General features: G+C 36.5%; 1 protein-coding gene across 3 annotated transcripts in view; it reads right to left on the reverse strand.

Annotated features, from left to right (window-relative positions):
- Nucleotides 1–17,567, reverse strand: part of drp2 (dystrophin related protein 2) — a 125,883-nt gene extending 108,316 nt beyond the window's left edge. For 2 of the 3 annotated variants that reach the window (XM_028460227.1, XM_028460226.1), the window contains exons 1-2: nucleotides 17,466–17,567; nucleotides 5,363–5,504 (exon numbers count right to left, since the gene is read on the reverse strand). In XM_028460227.1, coding sequence (XP_028316028.1) covers nucleotides 5,363–5,433 — 71 coding nt within the window. In that variant the 5' untranslated portion in view covers nucleotides 5,434–5,504; nucleotides 17,466–17,567. Of the gene's footprint in view, nucleotides 1–5,362; nucleotides 5,505–15,311; nucleotides 15,441–17,465 lie in introns of those variants that run through there. The other variant, XM_028460228.1, reaches the window with a different exon arrangement.
- Between the last annotated feature and the right edge of the window lie 1,413 nt (nucleotides 17,568–18,980).

Below are 18,980 nucleotides of genomic sequence, written 5' to 3' on the forward strand. Positions count from 1 at the left end.
ACTATTTTGTTGTGCAATAAATATGTAAAACCATGCAGCGTTTAAATCCAGAAACACTGAAGAAAACACTGGCAAGATCTCACATATATTGCAACACAAAGTGGTAGAAGGAAGCACAGGTGACTGCAGGACAAAAGCATGAACAGAAATAAAGGTGTATTTATGTGCTCGCTATCTGCTAGCAGCGTGAAAGATATCTGGGAAAATTGTGGCTCTTCTATCGGTGGCAATGCTACAAGCAAAGAGGGGGAGGGCAAAGTGAAAGCTTTGCTGTGTTTCAATTACACACCAGAAGTGTCATCCATCCTGAACATGACAATTTACCAACAGTGTCACATCTAAGATTGGAGGACGAGATGGAAGCAGCGAAAGTGACACAATCTCAATGTACATATTTTCAAACAACTGTGCATTTATCACGGAAAGAAAAAACAAAAACCATCTTATTCATCTTCTATTCCAACATTAATCTATTCCAGGGTTTATCGTTATGTATTCTTGACAAAATACTGCATTTTTCACATCCAGGCAACATATTTATACTGTAATCAATAAGATAAAACATAGTTATTATTCTCACTTACAGTACGTGCCTTATAATAAAGAACAGAGAAAATTGTAAAAGTAGAAAAAGACATGTGCAAACCTCTGCCAAGCGCCAAATATCCTCTTTGGCAGATATTGGCAGATATCTGGATCGGCGATGCTGATTATGGTACCATGATTATTAAAATTTCTATCCACATCAATAATGTTACAGTAGGTCTAAATGAATTGGCACTCCAATTTAAAAAAATAAGAATTACAATGAAATGTGTAATCCAAATGAAACTCGGTGAGATAATTGAGGAACCAACCCGGAATAATTGAATCAAATTTCATAACAATCAATCAATTACAAACCAAGAAACACATTATTGAAATTTTTTCAATGATGAGAGATACTCTTAACAAAATCCTGCTAACAGACAAAGAAACAAACAAATGAATAAATACCAGTGAACATAATACCTCCTTGGTGGAGCTAAGACATAAACAAAGAGAGAACATGAAAAATAAATATCTATCTTCTACTAAGATAAGCAAGAGCGTTCTGTGTGTGTGTGTGTGTGCGTGCGTGTGTGTTTGTGGAGCAAATATCTCCCTGACGCGGTATCTCTTCGAACTGAAACTTTATCAACGGCTTCCAAATACTCTGAGTGTGTGCATACGTTATTTTGGAGTAATTTGGTCATTTCAAAACGTTTATTTTCATGTTTACTTAAAGTTCTCTGTTTAGACCGGACGGACGGGACCCGAATGTTATGACGGAACCTGGAAGTTATTGACGAGCAATGGCCGCAGCTGTGTTGAAAGCAAACAGCGAAAAATGCAAATTCCTCCACGTATACGGCATTATAAACGCCGATATTTTCACACGTGTCATAAAACCAAATGCGCACCTTGGATGTACATGCTGAACACACACAGAGCTGTTTTGAGAGAGTTGCGACACTGGAAGAGTTCCCGTAAATTTCAAATACCTGCGGGTCCATTTTTTTTTTCTCTACACACATATTTCAACAACCTCCTGGAGTGTGCATGCACGCAGCTGATGTACGTGTGTGTGAGAGAACCCACGGAGGAGATGGAGGACAGGTGGAACACGCCCTCACCACACATAAGGTATTTATGATAAAAAGTATACTATATTAGTAAAATAAAACAAAAAACTAAACAATATTTATATAAAAAGTACACAAAACGACAACACACATGCACAAAAATATACAAAAAGGCTCCAAAGACACACAAAATTACTCAAAAAATCATATATTACAGAAAAATACACCAAACGACAACAAAAATATGAAAATGACTCAAAATACATAAAAACAAAATATTTATATAAAAGTACACAAAATGACAACAGAAATGCACAAAACTACACCAAAAAAAAAATACAAAATTGCACAAAATGACTCCAGAATCACTACAATGGCAACAAAAAACAATAATTGTACAAAAAATGCACATAATGACTCCAAAAAACATACATTACAGAAAAATACACCAAACAAAAAAAATATACAAATTAGTAAAAAAACAACAAACATGCGCAAGTCACTCAAGGTCACTGGTGCTGCCAGCCAAAATACTGTATGCACTGTGCGTATTTTTATTTTTTAAGTTGTGAAAAAACTTAAAAATAAAGGGTTTAAAGAGACTTTTATCCCAACATGCATACTGTTGTGAAGGTTCTCCTAACAATGCCCGTGACATCATGTGTTACTGAGCAGCAAGAAGAAGAAAGAAAGGACACAATATTTAAGTAGGTTTAAGAAGTTTTTGTCATTCCAGCATTTTAAAGTTTGCAAACATGTGAAGTGTTTATGATGGGATGTTGTTTACCGAGTTACTGTGATGCGTTTATTACACCTGTCAGCGTTCAAAGACAAATGGCAATTAAAATGATTTATTAGGACTCATGAGTGTTTTTGATGAATAGTTTATTCAAACTCAAACATTAAATCCATGTGCACAGAGGGAGTGTCATAAGTTTGGCTGGTAAAGAATAAGATACAGTATTTGTACAAAATTAACTTTTTAAACACATATCAGTGCAGCCTGCTGACTGAGCTTCTCTGAGAATATAATCAATACCCTTATGTATTAATTAAATTAATAATAACACTGACTTCTCCCTACCAATCGAACGATACTGGGGGAAATAGTCTGCTGTGTATTTACTGACCATCTAATCTCTAATCATTTATCAACATTAGTTAGGAATGCTGTCTTTATATAATTAAAAATATGAATATTTTTATCTCATTGAAAAAATAGATATCTGTATGATAATGTGGTTTATTAACGGGCGACCGTGGCTCAGGTGGTAGTGAGTCGTCTTCTGATCGAGAGGTTGGGGGTTCGATCCCAGTACCTGACTATGTGTCGAAGTGTCCTTGGGCAAGACACTGAACCCTAAGTTGCTCCCAGTGGTCGACTAGCGCCTTGCATGGCAGTCCTGTCCCACTGGTGTGTGAATGTGAGAGTGAATGGGTGAATGAGCTGATATGTAAAGCGCTTTGAGACTGCTTCAGTGTGGTGATAAAGCGCTATATAAAATCAAGTCCATTTACCAAGCCATTAACATAAACTTGGAATGTAGTAATACACATCTTGAACCTCACTGTAAAGTATCTGAGTTCTAGCACATTGTTGCTGACAAAATGTGCTTTTATTTAATTAATTGTAAGAGATCAGTTAGAAGATCTGCTGAATGAGCAACAGGATAAGCTAAGCCTGCCCTTTAGCCTGGTCAGGAGCAGGCTAGCAACACAGCATAAATCCCCATGGCAACTAATGTGTTTTCTCTTTGTTAAAAGTGCTGTTTTATTTACATCCTAGATGAACTAATCCAGGATATTAGGATTAGCCTGGCTAAATCCCTTATCTAGGTTTCTTAAAATACCAATAGACAGCGCACTCTAACGTCACACACGGAGCATACATGTAAAGAAGTTTCAGTTAACTCAGAGCAAATGCAATGTTCAGATATGTCTATATTGGGGCGTCCATCAAAGCGTGACCGAGGTCATTCATCCGAGAAGCTTTAAAGCGTTTCAAACCCCAAACCAACACTCTCACCCGTCACAGCTGCGTTTATTACACAAGAAAATGAGGGTTACAAATTGAACAGTGCATGTGCTGTTATGGAAACCAATGGCCTGCCAGATTGAGAAAGGGAAGCTGGTTAATTCAACTGCAAACATTATGCTGTGAATTCAAAGTCTATTTAAATGCTAAATATGACTAGAGAGAATAGAATAGACAGGTCCATTATGTGAGCTTGGGTTTTGTTATTCACAATGCATAAACATCATAAACTTCTGTGTTTTCTTTATTATTTCCTTACTTTATCACTAATAAGCGTCACATGTTATTTTCCTTCTTTTGAGTGTCTCCCTGGTCACTAACCATTTTCTAATGATCCATTCATCCATTTTCTGACTTGATTGCAAACAACAACATTTAAGTATGTTTTTGAATTAAATATCAGTGCATAAACTGATTTTTGCAGAATGTCATAAACAAACACCTGGAACAAAACCATGCACTTGTAGCTGATGTTTGACAATATAATTCCTGCAAAAATGTTAAAACAAATAATTTGTGAAGAGAGTTTTCACCTTTTTGCATGTTTTGTTTGGTCAGTGTGTGGCTGATGTATAGCCTCAAGACAAGAATGATCAAATCTATTTTTTTATACCTGTTTATCCTCATCCCTAGGTAGGTAGGATGTACCTGTTCACTCCTAAAGTGGATTTAAAAACTCAAGGAAATCTATTTTATGCTTGAAGATTAGAGTAGTTCATCAATAATGATGATTTGAATTCAAAATCCACAACAATCAATGTACACACAAAAAGGCTCTGTTGCATTTTTTGAAAAGATAAACTACATTGGGATCAATAATTGTACCAAATGTAGTTTTGTTGGCAAAAAAAAAACAAAACAAACAAAAAATGCTGTTGTACTCCTTTACATAATGCTCCAAGTGTAGGTTGAATAATTTCTTTAAGTGCTCTTCATTGTCAGAATAAAAACCACTTTTGGCAACAGTGCATGTCTCTGTCTGAGTATAGCAGATGGAACAAATCCCCAGCAAAACATAACTACTTACTAGTTTGTATTTGTGGTTTTCTGTGAAGTCTCTTGAGTGTGTTTTTGTGTGGATGTCTTATTCTGCTCAATAGCAGCCTACACACTTGATGACAACAATCGATAGCAAAGGGCTAATGGGAATGCTTGAGTCCAGAGCATCTTGCGTTTGTCCTTGACTCCTTGATTAAAGACACTATGAACTTACAGTCTGTTGCCAGACAGAAACACAACAGGAAGATGAAGATAAGTGTAGTCTGAAGGAAAATGGTCAAAATACTGACGTTTTTATGAAGAAGACTTTAGACAGGTTCCACCATCTAATTTTTTGGGGTACAACAATGAAATATGACACTGAATATTAGAGAGAAAGAGGAAAGTGGGGCACTCTCCTGCAGCAGCAGAGGTAGTTGTCCGCTACTTGTTTCTCTATAGTGTCTTTGGTGGTGAAAATTGCTCCTTCTAATATCAGATTTGACCCACGTATGTTCCACATTTGAACTTTGGGTGCATTAAAATGCAACATTTTGACAGTTCCAATTTAAGAACAGATGCTATTGTGGGATAGAAATCCACCTCACCAATCAGTATTATCACCGGGAGAAGCTGAAAGCTCATTTTGATAATTAATGAGGTTGCTGTTGTGTTGCCTCGAGGCCCAAAGGAACACAGAGAACAACCAGGCCTAGTAACTACACCCCTCCTTCCAGTGCCTTACCTCATTCTCTGTCTCTTTCTCCACAATTGCAGTGATGTTCGGATTGTCGGCAAAGAAGAATCTGACAGCATTCATTCAGTATTCAAGGTATCCTTTCAAAGGCAAGGATGGAGTTTTCCTTTCATTTTCTCAAGGGATCGCCCTGTAAAGAAAACCTTGAATCCAAATAGACTGAGATACAAAAGATGTATTATGTTGCGTTTTTTATTTTAATAATGTGCTGGGTTTTTATTTATTTATTTTTTTTTTTACAAATGTGCAGGGAAAATATATTTCATATTAAGAAAAACCCTAACTTGGGACTTTTATTGTACAGATTGCAAATATCAAGACTCCCAAAGGTACGTGATGTAAGGATAGTGTAATTCCTCTGAGGAAATGTGCTTTCATTCCAACTGTTTCAGTTATGATTGAATTAAGTGGAAAAACATTTTAGTGCTAAAAAAAAAAAACCTGCTTAACATTTTATCGGGGAAAAATTATGAAAATGTAACAAAACCTGTTACGTTTAACATCTAATGGTAAGCTAAAATTAGAGATTAACCGCAATGCTTTTAACAAGGGACTCAAACATTGGCTAAAGATGAATAGTTTTAACTGGTTGCTTGCTTGTATTTAATTTGAAAACGGTCTCCCTTTTACTCTTGTAATATTGTACACTGCATTTTTTCTTGGGTATCCCCTAGCGTACACAATACCGTTAGCATTGTATACTTCTGCTATCTTCTGGCATAATCAAAAATTAATAGGTATTGATTAATTCTCCAAATTCAATTAAACATTTTCCCATTCAAACCTATTAGAACAGTGATATTAACAATACAATTTACATCAGCACCACAGCACCCCTGCTGGTCATCATGATTACACTGATTCTGAGGGGTTAAACTGACTCAGAGGTGTAGTTTTTACTACGTTCAAGAGTTATTCTGACTCCAAGGGGTTATATTGAGAAATATACTGACTCCGAGGGTTAGACTGAGAAATATACTGACTCAGAGGATTATACTGACTCCGAGGGGTTCAACTTATGCATCCTCACTTGCATTTTCATTGGGAAATGCAGTTTGTCCAAATTTCAAAAGTGTGTTCATTTCAATTATTGATAAACAGCAGTTAATTGTACATAGCATGTGGAAAGCAGTTTTGTCTATAACTGCGTTATTGAGACAATGTACACAGAATATTGGTTCCTGAATAATCTTTTTAACTGATTTTTTCCCCTCTCTCTTATCGTGGTCACATTTGTGCTGATTATTGTATAGAAAGTTAAGGTGTAAAGCACGTTAAAGGACCATGAGATACATTCATCACTATACATAACAAACAGACCCACAAAAAAGCATTCCTAAAAATTCACAGAAACAATAAAACTATGATAATATGTCCAAGCTTCCTACAAACAAATATGATAGCATATTGATTTTAACCAGTGTTTTTTCTGTTAATCTAACCACTAGGAATGAGTGTGTCATAGTGTATCATGTTTTTTCTGCAGTCTGTGCCTTCTCCTCGCCCTCCGTTCTCTTTTCTGTTTCAGGTGTCTTGATGTTGGAGCTGGCGGGTCCTGATCGATGGTTCGCAGCTCAACTAGTCTTGGACACTCTGATGGACTATCCTTCTATTTTATTCTGTTTGCCCTACTGCCCACTAACCCCAACCAGTCAAAGCGGATGGCTGCCACCTCTGAACCTGGTTCCACTGGAGATTTATACCTATAAAAAAAGAGGGTGTTTTTTTCTTCCCACTGTCGCTAAATGCTTGTTCATGTGGATCTTGTTGGGTTTTTTCTTTCTTACTATGGACTTAATATTTTGTTAAGCACACTGAGATGACGTTGTTGTAATTTGCGCTATATAAATAAAGTTGAATTGAGTTGAGTTGTTTATTTATGAAGAAATGACTCTGCATGCTTGCCACCATTTATGAGAGAAGCTGATTTAGGTGGAGTTATTAAATCCATGTAGTTTTCTTTGACTGTGCCTCAACCAGTTCAGAATAATAACACCACACAGTCCAATAACCCAAAGAATAAAGTCTCCTCTTTCCTGGTCTCCTTTCCTGGTACGTTATGAATAACATACGGCAGGATAAATATCTACACATTTTCCTCACATTGCTGTGAGCAGGAACACAACATACTGTTTCCACATCTGCAGTTAAGATGAGTAATAGTCATTCAGTGACAGGTCAAAAGGACACTGGTTAAATATAAGCAGCGTTTCAGAGGTTTTTTGTCAGGCACTACTGAAGTTTTGAAATGTAACCTTGAAACTTTTTCTCTAATATAATTTTTCATATTTGAGTAAGAATTTATGAATAGTGATTGTGGTTAAAAGTCACCAATTTTTCATTTTAAACTAAGGCTTTTTCGTGCAATTAACAAAACTGACATTCATGGCCAAACTAAAATTTAATCAAAAACAGGACTAGGACCTGTTTGCTATAAATATGTGTTAATAATAATCTCTGCCCATCAAAGTCTATGATCGAGTAATAGTAAATATCCAATAATGTTTAAAGAGCAACTGAAACCAAAATGAATACAAAAGTATTTGGCTATTAAGTGGTGCTATTGATTGATCCTAAAACAACTCTTTGGTTCATTTTGTTATAAAATGTAAGAGTGACTAACATTAATGGGTTGAAACCCGGCTATTACAATTTAATTTTGCTATTGGCTGAGAACAAGATTATGTGACGTCATTGGACCACCGTGCGTCACTGTTTGCTCCGCCCCCTTATAAGAACTAGCACAGGTGGGTACAGTGAATAGGTTGGATTGAGAAAATTGTCAATATAGAGGTATGTTGAGTATTAAGGAGCTAGTTAGTATAGCATAGATCAGTACCGCAGTTCTTGAGGTTTTTTGTCCAAGCACCCCCTTTCTCTTATTTCTGAATCCAAGTACCCCCTTTGTCCTTTTGTACTACAAAATGTTGCTCAGAATACTGAATACTAAAACCTCTATAGAGCAAAATGATAGAATAAATTAGTGTAACACATTTTAAATAGTCTCACTTTGTAAATAAGTGGAATGAAACAGTATTTAGTGCCTCCAGAAAAGATTTATTTCCATAATTTTTATCATTTCCAGTCATCTGCCGCCTCGTGTGGGAAAAACACTGACCTTTGAATTTTCAGTTCATGTTCGAATCAAAATCATTTTTATCATCATTATTCCGATTATCTTTTTTTAACTTGTTAAAGTGTATGTGCACCTCCAGGTTTTTGCTGACTTGCCACTCGGGGGAAAGAAAAAAAAATTGCCTTGATTATGAGCGTGGATCCTACAGTCGTTAAGGCACGCCCAGTCACAACAGCCCCGCCCCCACAGCGCTGCACAGTTTCACATGAGGCTGTCAATCAATGCTCACTGAGGGCTGTGAGATGAGGAAACCTGTCCCGCCTCCCATCTTTTATATGAGGGGCGGGGCCAACAATGACGGTTAGTGACGTCACTGATCTAATAGCGAAATTAAATTGTAATAGCAGCGTTCATCCTGTAGAGGGCAGTCACTCTGACATTTTACAACTAAAAGCCAATTGATATTGATTCCCTGGTCCAAAATGATCCATGAATCTGTCCTTATGTAACTCAGTTTGCGATGCAGTCCTGCATGTAAACAAGACTACATTACAGAAAGCATCCAAAAGCCTCTTTGTTCCTGCAGCTCTGTTGGAACAGTGTCTCTCTTTTCTAGGCTGAGATTTACTCCAACCATACAAAACCATTTCAAATGCCCGGATTCAGCATATGCGCCAAAGCTGGTTATTTTTTTCCCTGTTACTCAAACATCGGAGCGTTTCCAAAAAGTCCAACATTGTCTGAAATACTTGCTAACAACCTCTGATTTGTTCTGCACCAAAAAACTGCCAAGACGGCACAGTTCATCACTCCTCGCTCCCTTGTTTAATTTCAGGAAGCTCTCCAAACACTCATTAACATACACCCCCACAATGGTCCCAATCATCTATCTATTCTCATTGAAGCCCATTTGCTTACAATGTTAAACACTGGATTTACATTTTTTTGGGGGGCTGCTTTGTCTTACATGACTGAAGTTCTTTTAAGGAGAGGAGAAAAAAAAGTAAAGACATTGTGTGCAGCCAGAAATAAGGGTTTCTCTCAGGCAACAGATTTTGATGCACTGAATGCAAAGCAATAGAACAAAGTTAAGGTTTACAATATTTGTTTTCTGATAACATTTATCATATTTGGGCTTGCTTCTAATCTTATCAAACAGTAATTCTTGGTCACATTGTAAGACCAATAAAATAAATATAAAGTTCCATTTAAGAAAACTGAAATTTCCATTAAAAATACTTCCTTCCTTTAGAAGAAGAACAGTATATCACACCTTAATTCAAACTATACAATTAAATCCATAATCAAGCAAACCTGAGGGAGACACCCTAAAGAGCTTTGCATAAAGATATTCTGCTAAGTGCAACCTGGAAATGCACAATACATTTAAAAAATAAGTACAGTATGTAATTTACTGATGTAAACAGTGAGTGCCTGAACTGAAATTAAATGGGAATAAATGCCTGAATACGAAGAATACCAATAGACAGATACAGTTAAAGAAGGAGCGTGGTGATGACACGACACACAAACACACACTCAAACTCAGAGTTCTCCCTTCGCCCTCAGACAGACGCAGAGTGTAGGTGGTTTGGCTCGAGCCATGCAGCGAATAAATTCTTGGCATGCATGAGTCACCCACACCGACCCCTATGGGCATTCCCTGCAGTGCAAAACAGGAGGCACATTTCTGAGTGGCATGACAACCATTCAACAATGTCTCAAACTGTTAGCAACTTTTCTTTTTCCAAAATAAACAGGTCACTGTGTTTATTGAAACCCAAAACTATTTATAACTGGGCTCAACAGAATTAAACTGTTTGAAATATTTTCTCGTGTTTGCACATCCGAAAATTGACTAAAAATCTGTAAAAGATAAAACCATCCCATTCACCCTGACTGCATGACATTTAAATGAATGAGAAAATGAAATTTACCATACTACTGCAACAAAAACAATAATGACACTAAGTCTATTTTCAGAATATTGGGCATTTTGTTGAGTGGTTTATTTTCTAGTATTGCTGCTCTCCACACCAGACTGGCTTAAGTGATTACACCCCACAACACAATAAGCACAATATGTACAACTGTAACATCACATTGCACTCTCAACTTAAAATAGTCGACTCTTCCCTACCCCTTCCATTTTCCTACCCTGACTCCCTCTTCCCTGTCCCTTTCTCCCTTACTAAGGTGTAACACAGCCCTGTCTCTTTTTATATTCTCCCTTTAATAAAGCTGTTCTTACCCTTCCTAGGGAGGGCTTGTGATGGTCACAATTATGCATTAAAATAAATGTATTTATTTTATTGTAATAATAAAACATGCATAGCTGTCATGAAAAGATAGCGCTACATTTCAAATTACCCCACGGGGATGAATAAAGTTTATTCTGATTCTGATTCTACATGTAGTGTTGACCTTTGACAGTAAATAAATTCACGCCATGGAAAACTCCACTAAAATTTGAAGGAGATCTGAATCAATATATAATAGTGAATCTGGATCAGTTAAAAAAAAAACAAAAACAAAAAAAAAAACAATTTCTTATCATTGGTGAAAATTCTAGAAATTCACATCTTGGTTTGTAATTGACTGATCTGTATGAAATTTGTCTCAATTATGTCAAGTTGGTTGCTCAATTATCCCACCGAGTTTTATCTAGACTTCATTTCATTGGGATTGTTAAAAAAAAAAAAACAATAATACATAAATTGGGTGACCTACAGTATAGTTATTATTGGGGACGTACAGTTTTTTCACACTTTCACACTTGAACTGCACATAGTTCACTTGTCTGGTCAGGAAGACAGATTTCATGAGCATTTTTGCATGCCTAATGTAAGTGAATAAACTGTGGACCTTTTATTGAGTTGCTTATTGTGGTAAAATGAAGAAACTATATATTTTGTCGTTATTTTCATTAAGGAAATTACACAGATGCTCAGTTGTGATGGATGCATATTTCATTTTGCAAATACTCAATTGCACTGTAAGGCTATACGTTCATATATATTTAGAAATGTCATAATACAAACAAGAAGCCAATGTAATTTCAAGGCAATTGTTTATTATATTTTGAAGTTCTTTCCATGCAAACTCCTGCATTTCTACACAAATCAGACTCATAGAGCTAAAAAAAACTCTCGTACATCCTGCAGTGTTTAGTCAGGTAAGGACATATAAAGGATGAATGGATTGTGAAATGAAAAAGTTTAGAAGGTTTTGCTTGAAAAGGGATTCTATAGTTATCAAAAGTTGGATAACTTAACCATTCATTTAGGTTTTTAAAAGGACAATATACTGAATATTCCATCTAATTTTTTTTTTTAGAAATACCATTATGGCACATACTGTACAGCCTAGATATAAGGAAAACGAATAATATAGAATAAAAATAATTACTGTGTATCTAAATGATTAAAATGACAAACACAACCTATTATAAAACACATCTCCATCCATAAAACCACCCACACACTCACACTGTATTTTCTCATATAATGTTACAGATGGATGAACAGCTCCAGCAATATGCTGGGAGTAATGAACATCACTCTAAATCATGTACTCATTATCATGTAGTTGTGATTGTGATGTAATGAATTTCTATGTATACTGCTTTGGCCCATTTTTTTTCAGTCTGTTGTGTCATTCCTGTCCTAAAATAACCAACAACGTAATATACTGTAGTGGAAAGCAGAGAGCCATTAAAACAGAATGCAGAGGTTTCATTCACTCAATGCATCAAACCAGTGCTTTACAGTCAGTAACAAGGACTACACAGCTGCAAAGTGGGAGTAAATTGGCTCAGGGTGGAGGGATTTTACCAACTTTCTCAGAAGGATGCCCAAGAAGTTATCAAGCCTCTAACTTCTGTTATCTATGCGGAGTCCAATTAGCCTCGCGACACTGTGCGTCGCAGATAAATTCTCAGCACTGCTACCATCTGAAAATCTTCATGGAGTGATAAAACAAAATAAGTAATTAATTATTAATTAATACATTGAAACACCCATAACCAAGGGCTTTATTAAGATATGTGACTGCTGATGGTTCTCTCTTCACTTTGATGCAGAATAAAAACATACCCCCTGGACTAATTCAACTACACAGGGTTAATACTTAAGACTCACTACTACCACAAGCAGGGATTCTCTGAGACCTAGACCTGCACCTTTAAAAACGCTCTGACTTATTCACCTGAAAAGTTTGGATCTTGTCTTGTTTAAAACTTTTTTTTATTACATCTCACCATCCATCTTCCACAGTATAGCTCCTTATTATTTCCAGGGTGGAGGAATGTTTATTGGGTGGCCAGAGGGGGTACACCCTGGATCATTTGCTAGTCCAACACAGGTTGATTATACAACACTTACAGACTGATTAAATAAGATTTAATTAAATGTGTGTTCATGTGCTGCATGTGATTTACCGGAATTGCCAATGCTTATGATAACAGGCGCTAAAGTGGTGAAGTACAGGCAAAGGTTGTAAGCTCTGGTATAGAGATGATAATGTAATAAAGTAAAGTAATGAAGAATGCATTATTTTTTAATAATATTACAAATATTCTTGAATTACAGCAAATCTAAATATAACCAGTAGAAACGCAATATGGAAGTGAGAAAGTCAATGGTGTGAGGAGATGAATAATTGGCCAATATTAAATGAAGATTACATTAAAAATAACTCATGATAATGGTTTTATTTGTCTTTGATTAATTTGCTCCAAAAATGTTGACTTGACCATGAAAATATCCATCCTCTTCATTGCCTTTTGTTGTGCTTACAGCTGCATGAGACAATAGTATATAAATACATAGGGTAGGCCTCATCAATAAATCATAATTTGCTCTCAAGTTTGCTGACATGTCCAGAAACTTTTGCACATTGCATCGTGGGATGTAGAGTCCTGTAGACGAATGAATAGAAGTGTTTGTTCTTCATTTTTACAGTGATTTATTGTGTTTATTTGCTCGGCATGAACGACAGTGATTCATGTTTGCTGTAGTTTGTTCCCGGTACTTCCTGTAATATCACCTCACACCGAGGGAGATTCAATCTCAGCCGAATTCAGATCTTTCCATAATAAGTATGTGCCGTTGTTTACAATGGCTGGGACGATACCTTTTTGTCCCGATTCGATTTTAATCCCAATTCTTGGGTGCCGATTTGATTTAATAAAATAAACCCTCCATCAGAAAGGAGGTAAACAACATGTACAAAAAAAACAAATTAGTACATAACTTTTTGAAGTTAGTCAACTGAAACTTTTAATGTTCATTCTGAGGTCTGTCAGCTGACGTGCGCACAGCGGCATACAGCTGATCAGCTCCACGACGCAGCAGCTAACATCCTTTTGCCTCATCTGACATAAAGCACGTAGCCACCTTGACTGGCTTCATTACATGGATAAGTTTATTCAAAATCCCATCCAGGGTCCATTGGTCTGCTGCCAGGTGTCTTATCTTGCTTGCTTTAGCTTTATGTCTGGATGGTGACGGACAATGTTCGTTGTGTTACACATTACGCTACTTGTCCGGAGTTTAATACAGCTTTGGTCATGTCTAAATCTGTTCGCCATGGAATCGATCAAAAGCGTGTTCAGGTTTATTCACAGTTGTTGGTTTGTTTGCCAAAGGGAAATCACAGCAGCTGCAACTCTTCTTTGTGCTGCAAGTTTGCACTCACTTGTTGGTGCATTACCACCACCCAGTGGTCGCCCACAAAAATGTGAAAAATACAATTTTAATAAATCGATACTGAGAAGCAGAATTGATTACAAAAATCGGCACCCAAAAATGTTCGATAAATCGTAAAAAAAAAAAAAAAATCCTATCCTTGATGTTTAAATGTTACCCACAACTTTCAGTGCATGAAAACACCTGAACTTTGTTTGGAAGTCACTTTAGCAGAGTTTATTTGGGGGAAAACACAAAAAAATCACGGTCTTATCTTTAAGGAGCTTTAAGTCTCCTCTCAACAATAACTGCCACCATCTGTGAGTAAAGCTGTGGCATGTAACAGCTGCGTTTCAAACGTTGTAAATAAATCCACCAATAAGTCCCTGCAGTTCAGTTGCATCTTCAGTGAATGAGCCTTTGTTAAATTGTTTGATTTGCATTTCCTCCTCCCAGTATTTTCTGCGTTGTAGCAGATTCACCAAACTGTATATTCATTGAAGACAATCTAAAGAAACCCCTTGTGTTTTTTTGCCTCTTCATTGCATACGTTTTACATTCAAGTCACAAACCCATAGTAGGGATGATTAACCTTTGGGGATCACTGGGAAATTAAGTTGAACTTCACAAATATTACAATATACTTGTATTTGATTTATGTCCTAGGTCATTGTAATAAATATCAGCACTGCTAATTGTGCAGAGGAAAGGTCTGCGTAATTAAACTGTTACACTGCACTTACTCATGTATAGTCACAGAAACAAATCAAACATCTTAGCAAATTGGTATTTACCGTACTGATAATCACACTATGTGTTATTCATATTGCACTGTATTCCAAACCTACGAAATCCCAAATTCAGTACTAAAGAAAGAGCCAGAACATATTTTTCACATTACATTACATAAAACCACTTTAAATAGGACAATCAGCACTTTTAAAGTAAGTCTAACACTGAACCTCACAGTAACATACTGTATAAGGATGAGTATTATTACTATTGCACCTACTTACTATCAAAATTGTGCTGTTAGTCATGCACTAATGGGAGCTTTTAGCTCAAAGATGAGTATTTAGGTGCAGTTGTAGAGGTTTCTACTCTCTTTCGTTTAGAGGCATACAGACGGAAAGATGATGTAAGACAGTTTAAGGATAAAAAGAAGCAGCCTTACGTTTATTGGAAAATAGCCTCAAACACCTGTCAGTCAAACTCAGACAGGACGTTTAAAGACCAGTTTTTCTTCTCTTGTCGAGCCGTCGGCACTAAACACAGTGAGACATTTCCTCTGGACAGCACTCACCCTCAAGGTGAGAGATTTTTTTCACTGAAGCTCACTCTTATGTATTTGATCCTCCCCATATTCCTCGTTCTCTGCGAACCCTCTCATATTTCTGAATCCTCTCTCTCTCTATCTCTATCTCTATCTCTCTATCTCTCATTCCTCTTCTCTTGATAAAGCCAAAGTGCAACCACTACGAGCCGTCCATAGTGATCTCATTACACAGGACTGCAGGGGAAACTGTCTTACCCAATTTAACAGCCATCCTTCCTTTTAGACAACCCCACCCACTTCCTCTATACATTTAGGTCAAGTAAGCAATTAAAAGGTCCAACTGTGTAAACAGTAAAGCCAATTGGAAGGAACAGAAATGATGCTGAAAGCCCGGACGGTTTCCAATTAAGCATCAAAGAAAAAACATGAGCGCCCACTAATTGTTTTTGTACTGGCAAACCTCTGGAGTGTAACTTGTGCGCCGTGTGTAACCCACGATATATCAATAATTAATTCGATGACTGGAAGCAGTCCTGAAATATACATTGTGTGACAGCCTGTTATTAGACAGCATATTTTTTTAATTGCTGGAACGCTGAACAGACAGTGAGATGAATTCAGAGGCAAAATGCAAAAAACAAAGAGGAAGACACAGCTTTGCTGCTCATATTAGTTTGTTTCAACAAGTGAGAACAAAAATAAATAATGCACTGCTATTTAAATACCTCAATATCAAGTTTCTATTATTTACTTTGCAAACAAGCAAATAACATTCATAATGTAAAAATATTTGAGACATACTGTCATTATGAGGTTGCAGCTCGCTTTATCAAATGGAATCAAACCGCTTTTATGAGAAAGGTTTTGTTTTTTTCAAATATTTTTTAGCTGGAAAAAGCAATGGGATGCTTCTGTTAAAATGAAATTCAGATTCCTGACACACACAGAGAACTAAGCAGACAACAGTTCAGCACACATGGGTGGTAGTGGAGCCCCCACTTTTACAAAAAGACATGTTTATTCTACCACTTTCCTTCTCAAACTTAAAAATTAAGGCCTTTCTTTCTCCTTGGGCTGAATTAGCATGTTTTTTTTTTTTAAAATTAATGAACAGCGTCTCCTGTCACTATGCGTAGGAATGTGAAGAGACAGAAGTCTTCCAAACATCAAATGAGCTGTGGCTCTTTTGGCTGCGGGAAAAGTCGCTAATGTATCATTTCAAGAAACATCCAACACGGTGCAGCCACAGCAAACATTATTATTACATTATTCACATTATTTGTCTTGCAACATTAATATGCAAGCAGGCGGAAGAACAGAGAGAGTGTCATCCACCGACCAGGGTTGGGGTAAATTATAATTGTAAGTGATAATTAATTGCAATTATGGTGTGATTACAATTGTAATTCTTATTTTAAAAATATCAGGCTGTCGTAATCATTATTAATAAATTGTAATTGAGTTTAGATAATTGACTTTGTAATTGTAATTGCCATGAAAATTCTAGAAAAATGATCAATTCTGATTTACCGCTAAACTGGGGAACCATGTTACAGTCTATGTACAGTTCTACGCATATGTAGTTAACAACCATAAAATATGTTTCATATCAAGCTTTTCCACATTTTACCATTAAAAAATTTATGAATCGAGGGGTATACTGACATAAAAAAGGGCTCAGATGCCCACACCAAAAATATTAAAACATATATTTTCATTGATTAGGAAGCCCAACAAGGTAATCAATAGGTAGGGTAAGGAATTAGATGATAGATATTTGTTTTTAGCTTATTTTACAGCTGATTTAGGCCCCGTTATCATAACAGATGCTAACAGAAAGCTAACACAAGAGGAAGGTTATGTTTTATTAGGTTATTTATTTCAGACTAAGTAATTGTGAATAATTAACGTATTGTAATTCAATTGTAATTGGAAAAAATGCAAGTCACTGTAATCGTAACCTCAACCCTGCCTAACAGCCACTGCTAAATTGCAGATAAAGTTGAAGAACTACTTCAATATTTAACAACTTCAGCTCTAGAATCTTCTTACCGGATGTTGTGAGACTTTCGTTTGATCTCATTCCAGCACAGGTTCATGTCTCCTGTTTGATGCTGAATGCCTCCCCTCAGCCTCCTGCACTCAGTCCCGTCCTCTTGCCCCTCACTGTCCACTGTGGACTGGCATGGCACACAGTGGCATCCTGGCCACGAGGGCCGCCCCGCAGCTGGAAAACAGCCACAGACAGGACACACAGAAGGAGAGAGTTTAGCTATAGACATTTTTGAGTATCATCAGTGTCTTTTGACCAAATATGATCCTCGTACTTGACATTCCACAGCACTAGCGACAGAATTAAAACATTCCGTTTTTGGCAAAAGCCCGAGGCGTAGTTGTGAAAGCCAGCAGTGAATCCTCCTTTGTGCACCCAACAGAGCACGATTATGGCAAGTCCACGCAGAAAGCATTTCACGTGTTTTTGAGCTGTTCATCTCCCACGGACCAAAGCAAACAAAAATAAACAAACATTAATACATACTTTATGATAACATATGACAGTCAATGCATCTACATGAGTAATATCAAATAGACCTTCCAGTTTTGCAACAAATTTGTGTCTGCAATCCTCTCATCTTTGTAAAACAGTCTCAAGTTTCTTCTTTGAGTGGTGACTGCTATGTGTTGGAATACTTGCTTTAGCCCAGACTTCAGAAACTGCTTTGACTGCTGTTGAACTAGCACTTCAAACTGTCAACTTCTGAACTTTGTATGAATACATGAAGTAGCCGAATGCCTGCTGATATGATGGCAGTTTAGCACCAAGAATTTCTGGCACATACATATTATTTATTCATCTATTTATTCGTTTTGAGCGAACAGAAAACAAAAATGGATGAAAAAATGAAAAACAAATGAACAAATCTCAACAGAAATCTCTATGACAAAAAAAAAAGTCATTTTCAATATAATACATTTGCTTCGTACGACAAGGAATAGGAAGAAGCTTGTCAAGTCCTACTCCCGTTCTTCACCACTAACAACTGCAAAATCCAATGAAATAAACTAAATTGACAATACAATCCAGCAGTGGGAGACATTTACTGTCATGACAACTCAATATAACAAGTGCAATAAAAAACAACAGACAGAAAAACCCAAAAGAAAAATAATGCAATGAGCTATATGTAAAAATAAATATAAATACTCCAATTGAACTATTAAGAAAAACAAAACAAAAACAAACAAAATGCACAGGTGCCATCCACATCTGTGAGATTTCCATTCTTCTTCATTTCTGTACTTTTCAAAGATATACATGTATCTTTTGCATAGTTTTTTTTAACTGCATTATATTCAAAGATGTCTTTCCCTCATGTTCATTTTCTTAATCTGCAAAACATAATTTACATCCACTTTATGCACTGTAATTGTAGGAAATCATGAGTCAGTGAAATAAAAATGATAAAACACTGAGCAACAAAATCAAAAAGACAAAGCCTTGTCCACTACAAAGACCAAGTGTGAATCGAGCCAGTAAGTATATTTCCAAACACAGTTATGGTATTT

The sequence above is a fragment of the Gouania willdenowi genome, chromosome 10 (assembly GCF_900634775.1).
Source record: "Gouania willdenowi chromosome 10, fGouWil2.1, whole genome shotgun sequence".
Lineage (NCBI taxonomy): Eukaryota > Metazoa > Chordata > Actinopteri > Blenniiformes > Gobiesocidae > Gouania > Gouania willdenowi.